Raw genomic sequence first — 16,962 nt, 5'->3', positions numbered from 1 at the left:
AATCATACAGTCTTTAACCAATTCCGTCTCAGAATCTATTTCCAATAAAGCATTATACAACCTTTTAATATGCATTTGTTTTTGATCTCTAATTTGTTTTACCAAATTCTCCTCATTTTGCACAAAGCCAATTTTTTGATCTTCCTTCCATCTAGCTTGAAGTTGACCATACTGAAACCATGTATAAATTATACCTTCTTCTCTCAGTATATCTAAAGATTTCAAATACATTACCCCCCTTTCCATAATAAGAAGCTCTTTATAGGTAATCACCTCCTGTTTTTGTTCTATACTTATATTTTCTATTGCATGTCTAGGATTTGCCCATAAAGGTATCTTATAATTTAACTTATATTGATATTTTTTCCAAACCCTTAACAAAGCATTTCTTAATATATGAACCTTAAATACTTTATCCACTTTTTTGTCATATAACAAATAGGCATGCCATCCATATAACAAATCATAACCTTCTAAATTCAAAATTCTCCCCTCAGTTAAATTAAACCAATCACTGATTTGTGATAAAACCGCTGCTTCATAATATAATCTTAAATTAGGCATTTTAAGACCCCCTCTTTCACATGTATCTTGTATAATTTTCATTTTTATTCTAGGTTTTTTCCCAGCCCAAATAAAAGTATTAACACCTTTCTGCCATTCTCTCAGATTTTCATCTTTCTTAAGCACAGGTATCATTTGGAACAAAAATAAAAATCTAGGTAAAACATTCATTTTAATTGCTGCAATTCTTCCCAATAAGGACAACTGTAATTTTTTCCAATTTTCCATATCCTTCTGTACCTTCTGCCAGAGTACCTCATAATTGTTTTTGTATAATTTTGTATTTGAAGCTGCTATGTATACCCCTAGATATTTAACTTTTTTAACTATTTCAAAATCTGTTAATCTTGCTAATTTGTCTCTTTCAAATGTAGTCATATTTTTAACTATCATCTTTGTCTTATGTGAATTAACTTTAAATCCTGATACTTTCCCGTATTGATTAATTATATCCAATATGTATGGAGCCGACTCTATAGGTTGAGATAAGGTAATAACCAAATCATCTGCAAAGGCTCTTAATCTGTAATCTTGTTGTCTAATTACAATACCCTTCAATTTTTGTGAATCACGTATCTTATTCAGTAATACCTCCAAAGTCAAAATAAATAATAGTGGGGACAGAGGACACCCCTGTCTTGTTCCTTTCTCAATTTTAAAAGCCTCTGTTAAACCTCCATTAACTATGATTTGTGCTGATTGCTGCTGGTATATCGCTCTAATTGATTGTGTAAAATATTCCCCAAAGTGCATTTTCTCTATTATTTTAAACAAAAATTGCCAGTTCAAACGATCAAATGCCTTCTCTGCATCCAAAAATATAAACGCTGCAGGGACTTGATTATTTTTTTCCAAATATTCCAATAAGTTTACAATTTGTCTAACATTATATCTCATTTGTCTACCTTTTATAAACCCAGATTGATCATTGTGAATTATTTGTTGCATAACTGGCATTAGTCTATTAGCTACTATTTTAGCAAAAATCTTATAGTCAGTATTCAAAAGTGAAATTGGCCTAAAATTCTCCGGTTTAATGGAATTTCGGTCCTCCTTTGGAATTAGTGAAACAAAGGCTGTTTTCCAAGAAGGTGGTACTCCTCCTCCTAATTGTATTTTATTAAATAAAATTTTTAATGGTTCTAACATTTCGGATTGTAAATGTTTATAATAAACAGCTGTTAGTCCATCTGTTCCCGGAGCCTTACCTATTTTTAATTGTTTAATTGCTCCAACAATTTCCTCAGAAGTTATAGGTTGATTCAATCTATCTCTCTGTTCCAACGTTAGTTCAGGAATCTCCATCTTTAGATATCTATCAATATCGACATCTTGAATTGCATCTTTAGCATATAATTTTGTATAAAACTCCAAAAAAGCCTTTTTTATTAAATTCTGTTGATAAATCTCTTTACCTCTAAATTCTATTTTATCTACAATACGTGATTTCTGTTTTTTCCTCATCGTGTAAGCCAACCATCTCCCAGGTTTATTAGCATTACAAAATGTATTATGTCTGGCATATTGTATACTAGTTGCGACTTGCCCCGCCATTAACATATTAAATTGCTCTCTTAAAATATTAATCATATCTTTTGCCTTTTTATCTCCCGGATTAATTATAAGCAATTGTTCCTTCTTTTTAATTTCCTCCTCTATCTCTTTCCGTCTATTTTGTTGTTTTAATCTATGTTTATTATTCAAAAAAATTAATGTTCCTCTCATATAAGCCTTACACGCATCCCATACCATCTCCATCGAAGTTCCTTTGTTCATATTATTAATAAAAAATTCTTTCATTTGTTTTTTAAGCTCACACAAATTGTCTTCATATCTAAATAAATTCTCATTTAGCCTCCAAGACCTCCTTTCCCCTCTCTCCTGCTCTAGTTCCACCCAAACCGGGCTGTGATCAGTTAAAGTTCTTGGACATATCTTCGTACTCTTCACCCTAGAAAAAAGATCATTTGTAGTTAATATAAAATCAATCCTCGAAAAAGATTGGTGCCTATCTGAGAAAAAAGTAAAATCGCTCTCCAATACGTTCCTTTCTCTCCAAATGTCTCTAAGCTCCATATCCTCCAAAATATCAAAAAAAGATTTAGGCAACTTAGCACGCATTGAGATCTTGGAAAGACTTTTCTTATCTTTCTGGGTATCTAATACCCCATTCCAATCACCCATTAAAAATAAGGATCTATAATCCCATTGTAGTATTTTGGTATGTAAAAGTTTGTAAAATTTATCTTGTTGTTGATTAGGTGCATATACCCCAATTACAAGCAGCTTCCCACTCTGTGTTGTTAGTTCAATTGCAATATATCTACCTTGAGTATCAGCCTCAATTAAATTGGCCACTAAGCCTCTTTTAACATATATTACTAGGCCGTTTTTCTTTTCTGGTGCTGATGCCACAAAGTGTGTACCTAATTTCGAATTTATCAAGTACTTTTGATCAGAAGATTTAATATGCGTTTCTTGCAAACAAATAACATCGTTCTGAAATTGCTTCAAATAATGAAATATTTTCTTTCTTTTTTGTGGAGAATTTAAACCGTTAACATTCCAAGATAGAAATTTATTTGCCATCTCTGGGCGTTCCAAGCTTCGAGAGCATCAGCTGAACCTCCTCCGCCATTTTAGACTTCGGCCTAGCTCCTCCCACTGCTTGCGTTTTTTGGACTTGTTGAGTTGAATCTTGAGGCTGTTGTGCCATATGTTGTTTATAGGTAGCCCTTGTCAGTCTTAGGCGGCAATTCTTTATATATCCAGATCTTTCTTCCATACAATTGTGGAGTAGAATTAAAAGATTTTTGCACAATATCATTTCTTATTTCTTTATCTGTGAAGTAAATCACCACATCTCTAGGCAGTTGCCTTTGCTTTGCAGTCCAAGAATTTACTCTATAGGCCTTGTCAATCTTACAAGATACCTCCTCAGGAGGAACCTTTAAAATCCCAGCCAGAACTTGAGCAGATATTTTTCTTAGATCATCTCTATTATTTTCCTGTAATCCTCTCATTCTGACCACAAATTCTGTGAGCCTGTATTGCATCATTACAACTTCTCTTTCAATCCCTTGCTTTATATCTTCTGCATTGTAAGTCTCGTGACCAGCTTCCTTTTTAGACTTTACTTCTAAACTATTGTCTTGAATATTTATCAAATCATTTTCAATTCTTTGTATTTTACTGTCCAAATTATAAATCTTATCATCAACTTCCTCCATTTTAGACTCTAATAATTTGATATTTGTATCCATCTTTATAACAACTTATGAAAAAGCATTAGTCACTGTTACAATCTTTCGTTGCAGATTATCATACTTTAGTTGTATCATTTCTTTAATTTCCTGCCTTAATTTCTCAAATTTCTGGTTCACAGTCTCGTGATATTTTGCCATTTCCTCCTGAAGAAATTCTTTTAAATTAAAATCATTCTGCAGAGTCTGTAGGCTCAGAGCTTGTTCAGCTAATTATGGATGGGGGAACACCCCCCCCACTGCTTGTTTGTCAGCCATCCTGCCACACAAAAAAGCTCTGTTTTTTTTTTTAAAAGAAAACTTCTCCCTAAACAAGATCAAATACAGATCTCCAAAAAAAGAAACTTGAAATGGATATTTTCCTTCTAGTCTAGCCGGCACTGTATATTTCGCTACTGTGTAACTTATTACGGAAGGACTTTCACTTTCGGCTTTCTTCTCAAGCCTCAGCAGTCGCCATTTTAAACTTATTTTTTCCGTTCAGTTAGAAACACTTGTAAAATCATTAAAAATACTTGCGGTTTAGGGTCCCAGGTACAAATCTCGCTCTCTTTAACTGAACTATCTGTTATTTTATTAGTTGGTCCGGTCCCGGCGCCTAGCTCTGCAAAAAGGCAGAGTCCTCCCGAAGCCCGGAGCAGCGGCGAGCGAAAATAGGGAGCCCCGCTCTGCTCATCCCCAAGAGTAAAAAAAAAACTCTGGGGACTTCGCAGAGGGCTCTACCTGCCCTTGCCTGCTCTGGCTCACATTTCCATCAGGAAATGGAGTTTTTCGAGCCGCCTTTCAGATGTAAAGGCGGCTCTTTACAGGCAACGGGGCTGGCGGTCATGGAGGACCTTCTGGTGGCGACGGAAGCCAGACCGGAAGTCTTCGCAAGTCAACAATTCTTGATCGTAGGTCTTCTGAGAGCTCTTTTCTGCGAGGCATGGTTCACATCAGGCAGTGCTTCTTGAAACCAGTAACCCCAAAACAGATGTGTGTTTTTAAAGGGCAGGACAGCTGTCAGCAACACATCCAATATCATCACACTGATTGGAGTCAAGGTTGGCTCACTCCTGGCTCCAATTAGCTCTTGGAGAAGTCATTAGGTTAGGGGCTCATCATACTTTTTCCTCCCTGCACTGTGAATGTTTACATGTTATGTTCCATTAAACCATGGCAACATCTAATATTTGTGTAGTATTATTTTAAGCAGACTGTGTTTTTCTATTGTTGTGACTTAGATGAAGTTCAGAGCACATTTTATGACCAATTCATGCAAAACTCCACATAATCCCAAGGGGTTCACATACTTTTTCTTGCAATTGTAAATACTACAAGTAGAATAGCCCAAAGCACACATTCTGATATGAGAGAAGTTCCCTGAGGATGGGCTTCAGCACGAATCCGAAAGCTCGGAAGACTAAACCTCCGGTCCCAGTGACTGACCCAGATTGGATCCTGCAAGATTATCATGGGACGTGTATATTTGCCTTCATTTGTTGGTGAGCTACTGGCCAGGGTAAATCTGATGGGTATTTGCTATTGAATATGGGCTCATTTTGTTGTTTGGTTTTGAAGGGTCATGGTTTGGTAAGACGTTTTGGAAAGAATCAGTACCCTGGTTTCAAGGAAATGCTTAATTATCGGTTCTAGATCTTGGAGAAAAGAAGCAGACCGTATCGATATTACTTCTTTGGATTCCTTTCTGAATTGCACTCAAGACAGAACTCATAACAGGGAACACAGGGTAATGCTAAACTGGGCTCAGTGGTGGAATCCATCTACACGGGAAAGGGTCCTTCTCCCTGTAAGAGCTCAGGAAGGGGGTAAGTATTTGTTGCTATGGGAGAGTGGATTTGCAGCTTTTTATTTATTTGTTTTGTTTTTATGCCGCCTTTATTGTTGATATAAATACCTCAAGGCAATGAACGTATCCAACACACCTTCCTCCTCTTATTTTTCCCCACAAAAACAACCCTGTGAGGTGATTTGGACTGTGAGGGGTTGACTGGCCCAAAGTCACCCAGCTGGCTTTCATGCTTGAGGACGGGGCTCCACTTTCTAGCCTGGAGCCTTAATCACTAGACTAAACGGACAGTTTTGTTTTTGGAAACCGTTGGTTCTTTCAAGGGTGGGCGACTCATGACTTGCAGGGAGACCTCAACCCCCTTACTGGTGCCGCCCAGGCCCTCCTTCAAGAGGGCAGGGCAACTCTCTTTGTGGCATTTTTATGGGGTTACAAGCAAAATTAAGACAGTGCAGGCCACCCAGAAATCTACCAGCAGTCGGAGGAGAGGCACGTTAAAAGTGTAATGAAGAACAGAATAAAAACCAGCCCCTTTTCCAGAAGCCATAGACAGAAATCTCTTGGAGGAGCAATGCAGCAGGAGCAAGGAGGTTGGGGGAGGGGGTGTCTGGCTAGAAAGAGAGGAGTGAGGCATTGGGGGGGGGTGTCTCCAACTGCTTTGGCTCAGCTGCAGCTGGGATGTGATTAGGCCAGGGAGGGTGGAGTTGGGCAGAGCCCTCCGGCTACTTCCTTTCCCACTAATAGCAGTAGCTACACATGTGGACATCAGCTTGAGAGTGGTCTGCCATGGTCACGTTGGCCAGGGGATTCTGGGATTCTGGAAGGCACCCAGCCTGAGGAAGGCCACCCTCCATGTATGCATAGTTCCTAGTGTCCACCCAATGTTTGTACTTACGTATTCATTTCTTTAAATATTAGAATTTAAGTTCCGTAATCCTGAGGCCCTCTGGATGTATTTGTCGTCTTGGCACGATTGGGTAAATATCACTTCGTGGATTTCTGATTCTCAACTCGAAGGCAACCCTGCAAACTGGCCCCCGCTCCCTTTAGAAGCCATCGGTCAAAGTGCATTATGCAGCCATTACTTGCGCAATGAAGTCTTGGACATCCTAGCTAGGTAGGTGCCTTGTCCGTATAATTATTTCCATTTCCATCCAGTTTCTCTTCCAAAAGAGGTGGTTGCTTAGTGGATCACTGCTCTTTCTGCTCTGCTTTTTTCTTGACAGAAATGGGACTTTTGTGCCCACAGAACTGGAAGACTTTGAAGGCCTTCTCCAAAGGACGGCCTGTGCTGGAGGCGTGATGCAGGAGCCACATCCTCTCCTGGGCTACGTCTCTGCAGGCGGCTTAGATTTCCACACCTGCTTTATCCTTTATTGCATAGAACGGGGGCTGGACCATCTTCTCTACTCCTACTTGGATTATTATCGGTAGGTGGGCATGGCCGTAAACGATTTCAGCAGAGGCATTTAGAGGACGCGGGCAGCAGTGATGGGAGCAGCAGATTCTGTGAAGGGGTGGGGGCTTCAGAGGCTGCTCAGCTGTTGGTATTGCTTATAAACTAGACCAAACACTTCCTTTCCTGCAATGGTCTCCATTATGCCTTGTGGGAAAAAGAAAGTGCTTTGTGCTGGACAGCCGTGAACTAGGGAAACAAGGGAGTCGTGTTGGTGGGATCATGGGAACTGATGATTACCCTCCCCAAGAAGGCCCCTCCCCTCCAGCCCTAGGAGGCAGGGCAGTTTTCTCACAATGCAGCTGATTGTTAAGTCAAGTTCATTGGAATGACTGATATCTGGCCTGGAGAGACAAGGCTCGCTTTGTCTTTTTAATTCTATGAAATGTCGTTCTTGATTTTCAGTTTATTTTCATCAGACTGTCCCATTTTGAACGATAAGAATCTGCGTGAGGAACATCCTTGGTTTGAATTTTTAGTGCAATGTTGGGACATTGCTAACAATCCTGGAGGTAGGTGGCGTCTTTGCATCTCATTTGAACAAATGTTTGACAAAAAGCCTTCCCACCTACGTGGTACCTATTTATCTACTTACACGGAAATCTCTTTGGCAGCGCTGGCTCAGTGGCCTTGAAATAGAAATGAGTAACCGCCCCTATAGATGGCAACGATTAGTGGAGTGAAATCTGCAGGGGCTCCTTTACCTTTACTTTGTCAAAACGCACGGCAGATGTTCCAGGGGCAGCTGCAGTCCCTGGCCTGACCATGTAAGGCTTTTCGTTCCTTATGGGGCAAACTGACCTCAGTGGCTTCACTTGGCAGGCCGGCTCGCTTCCATTTCAGGGAAAGAGAGGCCTGTTCACTCTCTCACAGCCTCCGGTGACCCTTTGCACTGTAGTTGCCTTCTTGACCTGCCTTTGAAATGGGTTTCAAGCTGCAACAGTCCAGAATGGAGCAGTTTCGGGGTTCAGAGAATCAGATCTACTTTGTGATCTAGTGGGTTTTCAACTCTTCTTGGTTTCTGCTTCAAACTGATTTTGATGTATAAGTGAGCCCTGTGTGTGGTCATCCTTCAGGCCAAGGGCTATTTGCACTCTTGACTTGCTGGCTACTGAGCTGCCCTTCAAAAGAGTAGGCAGCCTCAGGACAAAATGTCCTGCTTTATATGCCTCGACCTTAGAGATCCAAGAGATCACCAGATCCTGTGAGTGACTGGATTGACCTCTCTTTTTCCAAAATTGGATTCTAACTGGAAACAAAATATATGGGTTTTTTTCTTTGTGTTTAATAATTTCCCTCCTCTGTCAGATTTAAAATTATGAGGGGTGGGCCTTTCAGAGCAGCCCTGGAAATGGAGAGGGGATACGTTCAGGATTTTGGGTGGGCTGCTTGTGGTGCTGTCCTGCCCTTGGTGACCCTCAAAGGCCACCTGGATCAGTGTGCCCTCAAGTTCCAGAAGCCTCTGTTCCTTGCCAAGCGGAGGGTAATTGGGGCTGGCAGACCCTCTGCGGGAGTCATTTGCACACCGATCTTCTCGGTAGGATTTTGAGAGGGAGGAAAATTGGGTCATGAATGGGACCTTTGGAAATTCCTACTAGAGTTGTGTATCTGTGCACTTAAAGGATGTTTAGCTTTGATTAATCTGCTTGATTTATGTTAAATCTATTTTGAATTTTCTTTTGGCTACTGCTCCTTTTGTCTCCCTTCTTCTCCCCTTGCCATCCTGCCCCAGATGCAGACAAGATTTTTCAGGCCAGCCTGGGCAATGCCCAGATCTTGATTCCCAGCAACCAGGCTAGCGTGAGCACCATGCTGTTGGAGGGACGAACCCTTCTTGCCCTGGCTACCACCATGTTCGCCGGGGGAGGGATTGACCAGGTATGCCAACTGCAGAAGGCTGGCAACTCAGCAGCCCCTCCGCAAAGGGTTAAAGGCCTGAAGGAGGCTCCCTGCACCCAACTTCCCCTCTCCCAACCACAGACCAGCTACGTTGGCCTGGCCCCTTGTTGGAGAAACAGAGGTCGGCCATTGGGCTGCCTCAAACGCTTGGAATGGGGAGTGTCAGAAAATTGGTGGTGCAAGGAGACTTCAGTGCTTCTTCTGTTGCAGATTGTCCAGAAGGGAGATGGAAGAGAGAAGGTGGATGCGCAGCTCTTCAGGATGGCACTTGCTCCTTACCCCAAGCTTAGAGCTGCCCTCTTCCCTCAGACCGCTCCCCATGGAATCTCGCCTCCCGACCTTTCTCTCTATCACCTTCTTCAGGTAGGATTCAGTGCCACCCAGAAAATGTGGGCACGGTAGTGGACGGATCTAATTGGGGCAGGGCCAGGACTTACCCGGGCAGCACAGCCTCTGAAGCAGTGTCCACCTTGGATGGTCCTTCTCCAACCCTACAGCTCTGTCATCTGGCAGGCCCAGGCGAAAGCAAGGTGGACATTTCTTAGATGGCGCCACCTTCTGATCATATTCCAGCGTCTGACTCTGCATCCCTCTTCTGGACAGGTTCCATTTGGGGCTGCCTTTGTGGTCACCCACAATTCTTTCCAACTCCTTTGAGGTCCTCCACTCCGTGTGGGACATACGCTGTTTATAATAGCAAAGTTTAGGCAAACCTGAAAACTGCTTTGGGTCCTTTCAGATACCTGACGGTCACCCTTGCTTTAGTAGCTAATGGCTTGATTTTCCCCAAAAACCCCTAAAATACAGCCATCAACTTGATTAGGTTTTATCTGCCATAATCTTGTTGAGTTTATTGTTTATTGTTTGTTTTTCTCCAGGGGGTCAAATTTATTTTCTATAGATTGTGCTACCTGTACAACATTTTTAGCAAATTTTTCTAGAATTGCTATAATGTCAGTATTTCCAGATCTTTTCCTTTCCTTTCTTGTAGCCATGATCAAAAAAAAAAAAAGGGGGGGGGAGGGAATACTTCAATGTCTAGTATCCCATAATAATGTCAATAGCACAAACTAGTGGCCAGACTAACCCCTGAAACTATTAGCACCTAAGTAAATATAAAAGCGACCTGATACAGTTTGGGTTACAATTACACATATTTAGAAGTCTAGTCCAATCCTTAAGTCCAGCGTGGTTGGCCCTGTAGTTCCTTCATCAACCTTTTGAGGGATAAAGTTGTCTCCTAGGTTTGTTTGGAACTTGCTTGATGTATATTTTTATATAAGTGCAAATAAAAAGTTAAATGCAGATTCACCAAAGGAAAAAAATAAAAAAAAATAAAATTTCAATATAAAGTAACAACTTAGTCCCAAAGAAAGGAATCTGCAGTCTCTACTTTTGACCTCTTGTTTATAAGTGAACTCTACCAACACATTTTCCACAAAAACAAAAAGTTTCAAAAGTACTGAAAAGCACCAAGAGGAAAATCACTGTAGCAAAAGAAAGCCTCCCATAAACAACAGAAAAAAGCATTAAGAAGTTATTACAAATGGGGAGATCAGTTCTAGTGTCCATTTAAATTTGGGCTGCTTCAGCCAGCCCATCACAAAATCCTTCATTTCATGTTCTTCCTGCAAACACTTGACTGCCCGAAGTTATTAGATCAAGTCACAAACTCTCTTCAATCCAGAGTGTTTTTCATAGGGATGCATCCAGCTCCAAGCACCTCCTAAAAGAAAAAGTAGTTGGGTCAAGCCCCTGTTCCCCATCAGAATCTGGACGCATTGTAAAGATCCCAAAAGGAAAAGGCTGCTGCATTGTATATGGAAGTTTAGACCATTTCTTCATGTAATTTCTTTTTTTTTTTAATTGAAAAGTTTTTTAAAAAGTTTACACATATTTCCCCCCTCTCCTCCCCCCTCCTGCCCCAACCCTCCCACCCCCCCCCCCTTGACTTCCCAGAGCAAATACAGGGTATAGCATTTAACAAACACAAAAAAAAAACATAAGCTGTCTATAGATTTATCTCCCTCTTGCACTTTAACTCCCCTTGTTCATATCTAAATATAACTATTTAGACCAATTATTGCTTGAAAGTAATCAATCCAACTTCGTTCTTGTCCATTCTTCAATAACAAGCAAGTCTTCTTTCTTCTACAGTCCAACATCAGATCTCCAAACCTTACATACATTAATACCTTAACAAAATATTTTAACCAATCTCAAATAAAATATATTGTAAAAACCTTATTTTTACTTTTTTCAGTTACAGTTAAACATCAGATCTCCAACTCTTACATATATTAACACTTATTACATATTAACCTTATTATATAACATATATTAACCTTATTTTTACTTTTTACCCCATAAACTTATATTAATTCTTCTTGAAAACATTCCTTGCTTAGTAGCTTTACATCAACTTATTCATCTTATTCTCTACAAATCCTCTACGTATAATCAAATAACATCTTCACTGTTTAATATCCATATAAAATATTGTCAAAAACCTTCCCTCAACCCTTGCACCATTTATATTTTCCTTATACCCCACAAGTTTATATTTATTCTTCAACAAAGCATTCTTTAATATGGTATTACTGTAATTTAAAACAACATATAAAAGTTTAAGTAATATCCTTCTTCTAACCCATAAACTTATATTGAATGATCTACACTGTCCATAATTGTTACATCCACAATATTTTTCTTTTAACCCATAAACTTATATAAATTCTTCACCAATTCATAACAATTCAACCATAACATTATTTAATGTAACTTTTCAAAACAAATCATGTCCCTAAATAGAGGTAAATCATTCATTTTCCCTATAATATAACTTATACAGGTATAATCATTCTTTTTCACTATTACTATCCTCCCCAAAAAAGAAGATTATAATTTTTCCTTCTCCATTTTTTCCTGACTTTATTGCGAACCTTTTGCTTCAGTCTTTTTCCTCCGCCTTCTTTTATTTTTATAAGTTCTTGGATTTTTAACTGAAGTTGCTGAACCTTACAATTGTTGTTGCCCCGCCCTCTGAGCCTATCTCATTGGAGGAAGAAAGCTCCGAACATGAGGAAGAGGAGTCAGCCAGGCCTCCCTCTCCAGGCCCCTCCCCTCTGGCACTGTCTCAGGTGCCGGCCGAGGGAGAGGAGATTAGCCAGGAGCCAGGTATCTCGGATGAGAGCGAAGGAGAGCCGTCATTCCTGGATGCACGCCAACGAAGGCGTGATAAACGGTTGCAGCAGTTAAGGAGGCATGCTAGGGATTAGAACTGAGTCACTGGACCACACCCCAGAGACTATATAAGAGAGGGTGGTGGCTGGTAAGACTCCGTGACGAACAAAAACGAACTTTGGCTAGTCACTTGAACAACGTCTGAAGCTGCCGAAAGGGATATTGTTTTTGCTGGACTATTTGCAATGCGTATGTAATTTTCTGTTATCTGTTGCAGTAAAAGCTCTTGGCAGACGGTGCTTATATTGCTGCCAAGTTTGAGATAGCGACCTGTGTGCGTGCCAAGTACTTTCTTAACCCTTGGCTGGCTGTGTTTGTGTGTGTGTGTGGACGGGGACAGATCATCTTGTTCGTCACCAACACATACTCCATCGTTAATCCACGATGGACCAACAGCTGCAGCAGCAGTTACAGCAGATGCTAGAGGCCAATCAGCTTCTGCAACAGCAAGTAGCACAGCTAACTGCTCAACTTGCTTTGGGAAATGCTCCTGCAGCTCCCCCTCCTCCCCCTCCCCGTCCGAGATGCCCAGTGAACGTGCCAGATAGGTTTTCTGGGCAGCAGGAGATGTTCCCGGCCTTCCTGGGACAATGCCAACTTTTCATGGCGATGAAGCCGGAGGATTTTCCGGACGACCGGGCTCGGGTGGCATTTGTGATCCCTCTCTGGCACTGCCGCCCAATGGGCCACGCCCCTGTTGCTGCAAAATAGCCCCTTGCTCCTGGACTATCAGGGCTTTTTACAACACCTGCGCACCATGTTTGAAGACCCCCTCCGGGTTCAGACGGCAGCGAGGCGCATCAAGGACCTCCGCCAAGGCAAGCGCCCCCTGCAGGACTATATTGCGGAATTTCGACTGCTAGGCCAGGATTCGGCTTGGAATGAGGTGGCGCTCATGGATGCCTTCCAGGACGGCCTCTCTGACGAGATGCAGGACGAGCTGGTTCGTGTGGAAGCGCCACAGACCCTCAACGCGCTGGTGACCCAATCCCTGCGCATCGACGCCCGCCTTCAACGGCGACGGCCCCATCGGGCCCTTCCGGAAGCACCGACAGCGCCCCGGACCACACCGCGCTTTGTGGCGACGGCTGAGGAGCCCATGGAGCTCGGAGCAGCCAGACTTCAACTGACGGCCCAGGAGCGGATGCGGAGACGCCAAGGGGGGTGTGCCTCTATTGCGGCGAGGCTGGACATTTTGCCGCCTCGTGTCCCAGGAAGCGGAGTGGAGCGCTCAAGCCTGTTCCAGAATCTCGGCGTGACCAGCCGGGAAACGGGCCAGGCCTGGCCTAGGGGAAACCCTGGGTCAGGCACGTGACCATGCCCCGCCAGAGTCGGCGGCTGTGGACTGTGAGCCCCCTTGGCACCTGATTTTGAACACCCGGGTGTTGTTGGCTAACTGGTCGGAGGGGCTCCAGGCGCACGCGCTGGTGGACTCGGGGGCCACCACGAACTTTATGGACCAGGCCTTTGTGGCCCATTACAAAGTCCCCTTGGTTCCAGTGGACCCTCCGTTGCGGGTCAAGACTATCGATAATAATAATAATAATAATAATAATAATAATAATAATAATAATAATAATAATAATAATAATAATAATAATTTTATTTCTATACCGCCCTTCTCCCGAAGGACTCAGGGCGGTGTACAGCCTATTTAAAAACACAAACAAAACAATGATATAAAATTTAAAATAATTAAATAAATGGCTCAAATTTAAAACCCCAATAAATTTAAATACCCCAATTTAAAACTATTGTATTGATAGTCCGGCCTGGCGGAACAACAGGGTCTTCAATGCGCAGCGAAACACCCGGAGGTCAGATATCTTACGAATTTCCGGGGGCAGTTCATTCCACAGGGCTGGGGCTCCCACAGAGAAGGCCCTCCCCCTGGGCGTCGCCAGCCGACATAACTTGGCTGATGGCACCCTGAGGAGACCCTCTCTGTGGGAACGAACTGGTCGGTGGGAGGCTATTGGTGGCAGAAGACGGTCTCGGAGGTACCCGGGTCCTATGCCATGGAGCGCTTTAAAGGTGGTAACCAACACCTTGAATCGCACCCGGAAGACCACCGGGAGCCAGTGCAGCTCGCGCAGGAGGGGTGTCACATGGGCATAACGGGTTGCGCCCATAACCACCCGCGCGGCCGCATTCTGGACCAGTTGGAGCCTCCGAGTGCTCTTCAAGGGGAGCCCCATGTAGAGAGCATTACAATAGTCCAACCGGGAAGTAACAAGGGCATGAGTGACCGTGCGCAGGGCGTCCCGATCCAGAAAGGGCTGCAACTGGCGAATCAGGCGAACCTGATAAAAGGCCCCCCTGGCCACGGCCGTCATATGCTCTTCTAAAGACAGCCGCGCATCCAGGAGGACACCCAGATTGCGAGCCCTCTCCGTGGGGGGCAAAGATTCACCCCCAATAGTCAGCGATGGCACCTGCTGACTATATCGGGGCGCCGGAAGCCACAGCCACTCGGTCTTGGAGGGGTTGAGTCTGAGCCTGTTCCTCCCCATCCAGGCCCGCACGGCCTCCAGGCAGCGGGACATCACATCAAGGGCATCGTTGGGGTGGTCTGGGGTGGAGATGTACAGCTGGGTATCGTCAGCGTACAGATGACACTTCACTCCAAAACCACGGATGATCTCACCCAGCGGCTTCACATAAATGTTGAACAGGAGGGGCGAGAGGACCGACCCTTGCGGCACTCCCCATGCGAGACGCCTCGAGGTCGACCTCTGCCCCCCTGCCAACACGAACTGCGAGCGGTCGGAGAGGAAGGAGGAGAACCACCGCAAAACGGTGCCCCCTATTCCTAACCCCCTCAACCGCTGCAGCATGATACCATGGTCGATGGTATCAAAAGCCGCTGAGAGATCTAATAGGACTAGGACAGAGGAACAACCCCTGTCCCGAGCCCTCCAGAGATCATCCACCAACGCGACCAATGCCGCTTCTGTGCTGTACCCCTGCCTGAAGCCCGACTGGTACGGGTCTAGATAGATAGCTTCATCCAGGTGCCGGGGAAGTTGTCGTGCCACCACGCTCTCAACAACCTTCGCCACAAAACGAAGGTTGGAGACTGGACGATAGTTGGCTAATTCAGCCGGGTCCAGGGAAGGCTTCTTGAGGAGGGGCCACACTACCGCCTCTTTCAAGGCAGCAGGAAAGGCACCCTCACCCAAAGAAGCACCTATAATCCCCTGGAGCCAGCCTCGTGTAACCTCCCGGGAGGCCAGTACCAACCAGGAGGGACACGGGTCCAATAAACACGTGGCGGCACTAATCTTACCCAGAACCCTGTCCACATCCTCGGGAGTCACAGGATCAAACTCCTCCCAGATAACATTCTCAAGACCTGCCCCGGTCTCCTCCCGTGGACTCATCCAATTGGAGTCCAAGCCATCCCGAATCCGAGCAACTTTATCGTGCAGGAATTGCACAAAATCCTCAGCACGACCCTGCAAGGGATCTTCCCGCACTCCCCCCCGAAGAAGGGAGTGGGTCACCCTAAACAGGGCGGCTGGGCGGTTCTCTGCAGATGCGATAAGAGCGGAAAAATGGTTAGATTTTGCCGCTTTTATCGCCACTAGGTAGGTCTTGATATAAGACCTCACCTGTGTCCGGTCGGAATCGGATTGACTAGTCCTCCAAATGCTCTCTAGGCGTCTTTTCCGACGCTTCATCTCTCTCAGCTCCTCAGAGAACCAAGGAGCTAATTGAGATCGGCATCGGGTCAGAGGCCGCAAAGGCACGACGCGATCCAAAGCTCCGGCGGCCGCCCTTTCCCAGGCGGCCACCAGCTCTTCAGTCGAGTCATGTGTTAGAGTCTCAGGAAACGGCCCAAGCTCCGTCAGGAACCTTTCGGGATCCATCAGGCGCCTGGGACGGAACCATCTGGTCGGTTCCGTCTCCCTGCGGTGGGGGCAAGCGGTAGGAAAGTCTAGTTGAAGGAGTGAATGATCTGTCCATGACAAGGGTTTAATATCTAGGTCCCCTCTACCAAGATCATTCAACCACTGACCAGAGATAAAAATCAGGTCCAGAGTGTGTCCCCCTATGTGAGTGGGGCCTTGAACTAACTGGGTCAGGTCCAAGGCCGTCATGGAAGCCATGAACTTCCGAGCCACCTCTGACGCCTCACCTGCGGATGGGAGGTTGAAATCCCCCATGACAATAAGTCTGGGGGTATCAACCGCCACCCCGGCAATGACGTCGAGTAGCTCGGGCAGGGTCGCTGCCACGTGGCAGGGAGCCAGGTACGTAGTCAGCAAACCCATCTGCACCGCACGGCCCCACTTCACACAAAGGGACTCACATCCGGCTATCTGAGGAACAGTGGTCTCCCTCGGACAAAGACTCTCCCTAATGATCACCGCCACTCCCCCACCCCTCCCCTGGGCCCTTGGCTGATGAAATGCACGGAAACCTGGCGGGCACATCTCTACGAGGGAGACCCCCCCCTCTTGGCCCAACCAGGTCTCCGTAATACCTGCCAGGTCTGCACCCCCCTCCGAAATAAGATCACAGATGAGGGGGGCCTTATTAACCACCGACCTGGCATTACATAACATCAGCCGCGGACCCTGGGCCTGAGGCTCTACACAACTCAGGACACGAGTCACGCATTGGGGGCCGGAGTGCGCAATCGCTCGGAGACAGCGCGTGCGCACCCCCGACACTTGATATGACCCCCTGCGCCCGTCGTACCTGCCCCCCCCACTCATGATTTCAATTACACAGCCCTTTCT

The 16,962-nt window shown here is 44.7% G+C and overlaps 1 protein-coding gene across 4 annotated transcripts in view; it reads left to right on the top strand.

Annotated features, from left to right (window-relative positions):
* Positions 1-16,962, top strand: part of SPG11 (SPG11 vesicle trafficking associated, spatacsin) — a 68,952-nt gene that overhangs the window by 22,776 nt on the left and 29,214 nt on the right. For all 4 annotated transcript variants that reach the window (XM_070953681.1, XM_070953680.1, XM_070953683.1 and 1 more), the window contains 6 exons: positions 5,463-5,635; positions 6,535-6,733; positions 6,843-7,046; positions 7,478-7,584; positions 8,805-8,950; positions 9,182-9,334. In XM_070953681.1, the coding sequence (XP_070809782.1) occupies positions 5,463-5,635; positions 6,535-6,733; positions 6,843-7,046; positions 7,478-7,584; positions 8,805-8,950; positions 9,182-9,334 (982 nt within the window). The remainder of the gene's footprint in view (positions 1-5,462; positions 5,636-6,534; positions 6,734-6,842; positions 7,047-7,477; positions 7,585-8,804; positions 8,951-9,181; positions 9,335-16,962) is intronic.

This window comes from Pituophis catenifer, unplaced genomic scaffold, assembly GCF_029215685.1.
Source record: "Pituophis catenifer annectens isolate HBS135680 unplaced genomic scaffold, rPitCat1.0.hap2 SCAF_14, whole genome shotgun sequence".
NCBI lineage: Eukaryota > Metazoa > Chordata > Lepidosauria > Squamata > Colubridae > Pituophis > Pituophis catenifer.
The sequence above is the reverse complement of the archived record's forward strand: the minus strand, read 5'-3'. Positions and strand labels throughout refer to the sequence as shown.